Consider the following 7,711-nt stretch of genomic DNA (forward strand, 5'->3'; position numbering starts at 1 on the left):
GTTTATTTGATGACTAGTTTAGTTTTAGCCTATTCTTAGATGTCTATTAAATTTTCACTGACAGCCCAAATTTAGCCTTCTTTTAGCCAAGACAACTATGTTTAGACGTCTATTAGACCTCTATTAAAAACAAAAATATGCTTGCTGTGCATTTTTTTTTAAATGTATTTTATTAAAGGTATAAAACTATTTAAAATGTTAATGTTTTTAGTGCTAGAATACACAAATGTATATAAATAATAATGCAATCAAGCATCATCAGTTACCAGCCATCATGGTTTACAGTGTTATAAATGAGTAGACTGAACAGAGCGGCCTGTCATATTTTGTTTCCTGTAGCAAAGACTTCTTTAAATAGCTCTACTGCGCTTGCTCTAGCACACAGACGCCATATTGAGCCATGAAAACAACCATGCATGTTCTACCATAAAAACAGGCTGGAATATCCTCCATCCACCTTGGAATAGCATGACCCTATTGCTGGGATTGTGAGTGCGGCTTCTTTAGACTGATGTCACTGAACATGGCTAATATAAAGCATGTTATTGCTCTGGTTTTAATGTATTTTTGCACATGGATAAAGAGAAGTTTAGAACAGATACAGAGGTGTCTTTACTCCAGAAGCAGTTTAAACTGGGTTCACTTTGGACAAGCAGAATCTGATGTTGTGGAGGAGAGGTCTGATATCCTGCAGTCAGAAATCTGGAGAACAAATGAAGACTACAGGACCTATCGGCACCAGAACGATGGACCAATGGTGATGGTGCAAACCAGCACACATGTTTTCCATGTGAGTAGCTACACAGGAATGCAAACCAACCATGGCCTGTATAACAATACTAGGCCACAAACACATGTGTTGCATCTAAAAATCACCTCCTATGCCAGGAGTGCCCAAACTTGGTTCTGGAGGGCCGGTGTCCTGCAGTTTTTAGATCTAACTTGCTTCAACACATCTGCAGAAATTTTACACCTATAAGAGCTTGATAAATTAGTTCAGGTGTCTCTAATTAGGGTTGAAGCAAAACTCTGCAGGACATTGGCCTTCCAGGACTGAGTTTGGGCACTCCTGCCCCATAACCTTATATATAGTGCACTCTTGGAGGTAGCACTCCTTTGTAGTGGTAAAACCATAGTTCTGAAGTGCACTCAATCAATCGCAATGATTGAACCACAATAAGTGTACAACTAATGTACCCTCAGCTAGAAAACAATGCACTGTACGAGTTTGCACACTTAATGAGTTTCCAAGTCTGACCGCTTCTGCAGTGGAATGCTATTGGTGTAAGTTTCTATATAAATGATTGAATTAAAGCAATATTTTGGATGCCTCCTGGACACCTACCTAGGAAGGTTCCAGGCATGTCCTCAGTGAAGACCTAGGACATGCTGGAGGAACTATGTTTCTCGGTTGGCCTGGGAACGCCTCGGGATCCCTCGGGAAGACCGCTGCCCCGTGACCCGGCCCTGGAAAAGCGGTTAAAAATGAATGAATGTATGAGTAATGATTGAATGCATTACAGATATCAAAACACTTTGTTTCATTATTAATGGACAACTCTTTAAGTGTTAATTACAATTAAAAATATCACAAAGACTGACCAAGAAGTTTCAAATCGAATTCGTCTGAGGGATTTATCAAAAAGCAAAGCACAAACAAGAACTCCACTCAGTGCACTCAATATTTTTCATTCACTCTTTTATGCGAAACATAATAATTAAACTAAAGTAGGGAATAGTGAATGAGGGGGGTGATTTTGGATACAGCAATGTGGTAATGCTTATTGGCACTTACTTCCAGGTGGATCTAGAGAAGCTTGCAGATTCCAGCGAGTACTTCAAGGCTCTCTTTCACTCCTCCATGAGAGAGACATCTGAACGACTGGTACACCTTGAACATGTTCCCGCTCCAGTCTTCCACAACTTTCTACAGTTCTGCTTCCTTCAGAGGTTTTGTGTTCCTGACACCCTCCTTGGAGAACACCTACGGGTGAGCACCTACTTTCTGGCTTCTGGGTTCACTTATCGTCTTCTTACTGCTCTCTCTCAAGCACTAACAGAGCAGACTTGCTTGGGCTATATCGAGCTGGCTGATGAACTCTGCAGTGAGGAGATCCTAGAAACTGTGCTAACCTACCTGAGCAGGTATCTACTGGAGCGTCCACACCTGAGTGAGGGCTTGGATCCACACCTTAAAGCAGAGGTTCTGAGATTAAGGTCAATAGGAACTCCGCACTTGTGCTGCTTGAGGAAGGAGAACTTGACCTCAGGGAATGACCTGGAAACAGAGACTGCTAGAACAATCTTCTGGCTGAAGGAAGATAGGGATGATGGGAAATGGAGTTCTCTTACAGATCTACCCTTTTGTGCAGATAAGTGGTGCTTCACTACAGCAGTTCTCTATAATTACCTCTATCTAATAGGGGGTTATAGACAGCGTGTAAAGAAGGGATATGAGTTCAAGATGGCTTCTTTTCGCTACAACCCTTTTACCAATCGATGGGTATCAACAGCTCCTTTGATTAAGGTATAAACGTATGCTCACATGACTATTATGTACAATACAATAGATAACAATATACATGTTAATTGTGTAATTATCTACTCTTAAAATTTCTAAGTGGTCGCAGGCAGAAAGAATTTAAGTACTTGACCAGCTGAATAACCGGTGTTAGATTGAATTGAGCTGGTTAGATCTAGTATACCACCTCTGACCAGTGGACACCAGTCCACCATTTCAGGACCTAAATATAATACAGACTTGCACGGGGACATTTAAGTCAGGAACTTATTGTTCTTTTACATCTTGTTCCCTGATTAAAAATGTTATTGTGCAAGAGTTAAAGTCAAAGTTCAAATGTGACTGTCCGTTAACCCTCTCAGCACAGGCGTCACTTCAGCGCAGCAGTGTGTGAGGGGAAAATCTTTGCTGTGGGCGGCTGGTATCTGGATTCCCTTGTGACTCCTGACTCCAGCACTGGTGTATACACTGCTGTGGAGAGGTACGATCCATGGACAGATACCTGGGCATTCGTTTCCTCCCTTCCTCTGACAGACTTTCAGTTCAGCCTGTCCCTTTCTCATGACTCCCCACTCACAACCAGCCTAGGACACTGTCTTTATGTACTGGGAAACATCCAAAGAACTGGAGAGAAGTTGGTGCTTCGCTACGATACTAGACAAGGTACAGTATAGTCTGGTGTAGCCTAATCAATTATTATCTCGTATGCAGTTAATCAAGACGGTTTGCCTTGATTTAAGTTCCTTGATCAAGATGTTAGGTAACTCAAATTCATATTTACTGCAGTTCAAATTGGAGTGTGATTGTTCCCTGTGCCCCCCAAAATAAATGTACATGCACATTACATCCTGAAGAAGTAAACAAGGTGCTTTCACACACTTGCAAATCAAGCCACAGTTACAAAGCTACCAAATTCAGAAAACTTCCTGTATCAAGGGTATGAAATCCTATGTAGTCTCCTGAAATGTTATGAAATATTCACAGCTGATGTGGTGAAACAGCAACTGTGACATGTGATTGACTGGAATATTTTGAGGTTGAAAGTGTGACATTTCTCAATGAAGCAGAACTAGCCACACTAAGTAAAGTGATGTCAAATTATGCGTCTCGTCGAGGTAAGGGTTCTTTGATCTGCCCTAAGTTCACAGGTCAGAGGTTCAACATCTAGTGGTATTCTAGACAATGGCTGTTTCTCAATTCCAAGAACGCAGAGAACGGACTTGTGTTCTTGTGGAGAGCGGTCTTGCCAGGTGTCCTCGGAAGAACGAACTCAGGAGACCGCAAGGGCAGAGAACGCGTCCTTTGAGAAATGGGATGCTGCGTTCTTCCTGATGGTCACATGACCTTCACGCGTTTTAAATGGAAATTATTTAACCATTAAAGCATCCATACAACAATTTATTGTTTTTTCCCCTCTTAAAAAAAATTTACTTTGCATAAAAACATTATAAATATAATTTGCACAATATAAATAAAACACATTTTAATATGAATTTCAGCAAACAAACACCCTTAATGTGTTTATTCCTTTATTAAGATGTTCATGGTAATGTTTACTTTCACCGTTTCCTTTACGGAAACTCCTGAGGTAAATAAATGATATCTCTGAACTTTAATAATGCATCTAAATAAAATGCTGCGCTTCCCACCTTCAGTCACAATTACTTCTGGGACTTCCAGAGCGAGTTCGGTGCTCAAGTCTGCATCAGTGCGTCCTCGATATCAAGATCACATCCGGGAAGTTTCACGCGTCCTCTGTACTTGCGGTCTTGGATATTGGAACTGAACTTAGGCAGCTGATGATGACGTTGCAAGACGACGCAAGACCGCTGAAGAATGCATATTGAGAAACAGCCATTATTTCCAAGTAGATAGTAGAAAAACTCCCAATTCCAAGTTGTCTGGAACATAGCACAAGTTACCAAAAACAAACCCCGTTGGTTATATCATCGTCATGTTTCGTGCCACTCTTGACATACTAAAAATCTGAAAATAACCGGAGAGGTCGAACATACATGCCCAGGGAGTAGTTTGTGGTTTCACTCGAAGATCAAGTGATGAAAGTTCCAATAAAATCAGCTCAATGTTGGCGCCAATAACCTTGTATATATACATATACTGCCACTTTTGACAACCTGAGTTCGAGTCCCAGCTCAAAGACCTTTCCCTATTCAATCCTAATAAAAGCAAAAACACCAAAAAACTAATCTTTAAATAAATCCTCTCAAAAAAGGGACATATTTACAAATAATGCATTCAGGATCACAAGATTCATTTAGAAAACAGATACAGTGAATATCCATTCATGATGATGTTAACCTGTCCCTCTCTTCTCTCTTCCTCCCAGATAGCTGGTGTGAACTGCTCCCCACACTAACTCGCTCTACTGCAAATGTCCCCATCTTGCATTTCTTGGGTGCTTCCAATAATCAGCTGGTTGTAATTGGTGGGAACAATTCTGAAACCATGCTGACCTCTTTCTGTGTGGACTCTCAGAAGTGGGGCCAAATAAAAGCAATGGAGAAGACCACTTTACTCGGCCAGGGCACCATTCTGAACAACAAGCTCTACATGTCAGGGATAAAAGACAATTCTGTAGTCAAACTGAATCTGCATTCTTTGTCTCTCGGTCTTCTTCCTCCACTTCCCATTTCTACCTGTTATGAGAGCATTTTTCACCTCTACTTCTAATGTTTAAATACAAAGAATTTCCCATCCATTTACAAAACCTGCCTAAAGCAAGGATGTCCAATCCTGCTCTAAGGAACAAAGTTCTGCTTAGTTTAGCTTTCATTAAGTAGGACATGTTCCTGTATAAACTTCCATGTTGATCCTTTAACAACATGCCAATCAGAATTAAGGGATACGTTTACAGTTTATGTTATTTTTTGGGCTTACGGTTAGGTTTATGCACTTCTACATGACTGTTATCCAACTATTATTCCTCTCTGACTTTGGGAGTAATTTACAGTTTTGGTTGGGTTTAGGAGTAGGGAATAGGGATGAATTACATTTTCAAGAGTTCACCCTTAGCTGATGATGGATAATAAAAAGCATGTTTGGCGTGCTGCCCCGGGTGAGAGCCCTGAGCTCAAAAGATCCTTGAGCCCGGGGCTCCCTCCCATTTGAAGGGTGAAAGGGGAGTTTGAGCTTGGGTGGATCTCGAGAACTCCCCTGTTGTAAGTGACAAATTATGGATTACTGTGGAAATAAACTGCTGCCTAGAGCTCGTCTAAAGTGCCAATTTGGTTTATTCAATTCACCTATAATCGCATGTCTTTGGACTGTGGGAGGAAACCGGGAAACCCTGGGGAAACCCACATGAGCACGATGAGAACATGTAAACTCCGCACAGAAACGTTAGCTGGTCTGGTAAGGACTCGAACCAGTGACGTTCTTGCTGTGAGGCAACTGTGCTAACCACTGGGCTGCCATGCCACCCTGTCTAGAAGGGAAGGAGGAATAGGGGTGGAAGGGGTAGGATTCTTTAAAACGAAGATACAGAGCTAAGAAATTCTGGTTATTTATGGTGAGTTTGGAATTGACTGATTGGTGGATCATGTATTAGCTCATGCTGAACCAGCCATGTTCAATTATAAGTCTGCACTCCTCTTGAAATTAGTTTGTAAATAAGCAACTCTTTGAACAAAAATGATGTTCCAGGATCAACATAGATGCTGCGGTCACACTAAAGTTTGTGTGTGCAAAATTCTGTCGTACGGCGCTGTGAAAAGGGGTGGTTTTAAACAAGATTATTAGACATTAAAAAAAGCGAGCGATTGCTCAATGTTTTAAATTTCTGTCCAGAGAGGTCATGTTTTGATCTTCGATTGGTCTCACACAGTCAAGTGACGTGATTTCGCAGGTCAGAGTTCACCAAGCTTAAACTTTGCACCGCATCGAACAGCGAAATGTAACGCATGACCCCATGTTTCTGGTCTGATGCATTCGTGTGTGTATAAATGGAAGTCAATAGGGAGAAAATTCAAGTGTGACCGCAGCTTAAACCTAAAACTTTTTTTTTAATTATTTAACATAATTATCTAGCCTAACTTCATTCCCTTTCTTCGTTTTGGAAGAACCTCCCCATCCATCCCTTTTCTTTAATTCTAAGATCGGGCGACATTGCAGCTCAGTGGCAAGCACTGCTGCCTTACAGCAAGAATGTTCAGCAAGAAGGTTGCTAGATCAAGTACTAGCTGAGCCAGTTGGCACTTTCTATGCAAAGTTTACATGTTCTCCCTATGTTCACGTGGGTTTTCCCTGGGTACTCTGGTTCCCTCCCACCGTCTAAAGACATATAACACAAGTGAATTAAATAATAGTAAAAATCACAAAAAAGTTTGGCAGCCTATTTCCATATAGTCGTCTTACTAATCAAGGTATAGGTTAAACGAATCAGGGGAGCTCTCGAGAACTTTCTGATCTCGTATCCCTCCTAACGCTCATTGACCAGGCGGGAGCCTTGGGCTTATCTATCTCCGAGCTCAGTGTTCTCTCCCAAGACAGCTTGCCAAACCTGCATCTAAGTGTAAACTCTTGAAATTTAGTAAAGGTAGTGAAGGAGACTTTGATACTCTTCAAGCGTTTATTTAGTGTTGGAGTCAAACTTTTGAAAGATCACTTATTTAAAAGCAAAACATGTTCAGAATACATGTTGCTGCCGCATAAACTTTATTTGGTATAATTACAGTTAAAGAAGAAAGAGTGTATAATTATTTTGTTGTGCTCGCTGAATATGACCTTTGTTATAATACTCAGGATTAAAGGTGTTCAACAACATTTTGCAGAAACTATTGTCATTTTTGTTTGAATATAGGCCAAAACTGCTTATGTTATGGCTATGTATAACTTCTCGAATCCTCAAGCAAGTAAAAGTAAAATCAGAGAGGGGATACTGAGATTTCTACTGAGGGGGCTTGCATTAGTAAGTCAACAACTAGCAAGTTTTCTAACAAAACACAAAAACAACCTAATTATAATGATAGCCAAGCCAAATGCAAAAATACAATTACCCAACAAGTTCCTTGTTATTCAGTATTTAAAAGCATGCTTTTTAGATGTCTGACCTTTTACATAACACACTCACAAACCTCAATTTAATGAATATTTTCCCAAAAAAACATTACTAAAACAAATCCCTACATGTACCTAATGGCTCTCAGTCTCCTACAACCATCATCAGAATGC

The 7,711-nt window shown here is 40.6% G+C and overlaps 1 protein-coding gene across 3 annotated transcripts; it reads left to right on the forward strand.

Annotated features, from left to right (window-relative positions):
* Positions 1 to 31: 31 nt before the first annotated feature.
* On the forward strand, positions 32 to 7,637 carry LOC101886608 (kelch repeat and BTB domain-containing protein 13). Of its 3 annotated transcripts, XR_015514700.1 has the most exons (5): positions 377 to 790; positions 1,802 to 2,527; positions 2,884 to 3,184; positions 4,869 to 5,585; positions 5,629 to 7,309. XR_015514700.1 is itself a non-coding variant. In XM_087292967.1 (4 exons), the coding sequence occupies exons 1-4, from the start codon at positions 512 to 514 to the stop codon at positions 5,210 to 5,212; spliced, it is 1,650 nt and encodes a 549-aa protein (XP_087149093.1). In that variant the 5' UTR covers positions 322 to 511; the 3' UTR covers positions 5,213 to 7,637. The 3 variants fall into 3 exon arrangements, 1 of the variants encoding a protein (XP_087149093.1); XR_015514701.1 differs by lacking the exon at positions 5,629 to 7,309 and having other exon boundaries at positions 32 to 790; positions 2,889 to 3,184; positions 4,869 to 5,098; XM_087292967.1 differs by having other exon boundaries at positions 322 to 790; positions 4,869 to 7,637.
* Positions 7,638 to 7,711: the final 74 nt, after the last annotated feature.

The sequence above is a fragment of the Danio rerio genome, chromosome 18 (genome assembly GCF_052040795.2).
Source record: "Danio rerio strain M-AB ecotype USA chromosome 18, GRCz13ab, whole genome shotgun sequence".
In the NCBI taxonomy this organism is placed as follows: Eukaryota; Metazoa; Chordata; class Actinopteri; order Cypriniformes; family Danionidae; genus Danio; species Danio rerio.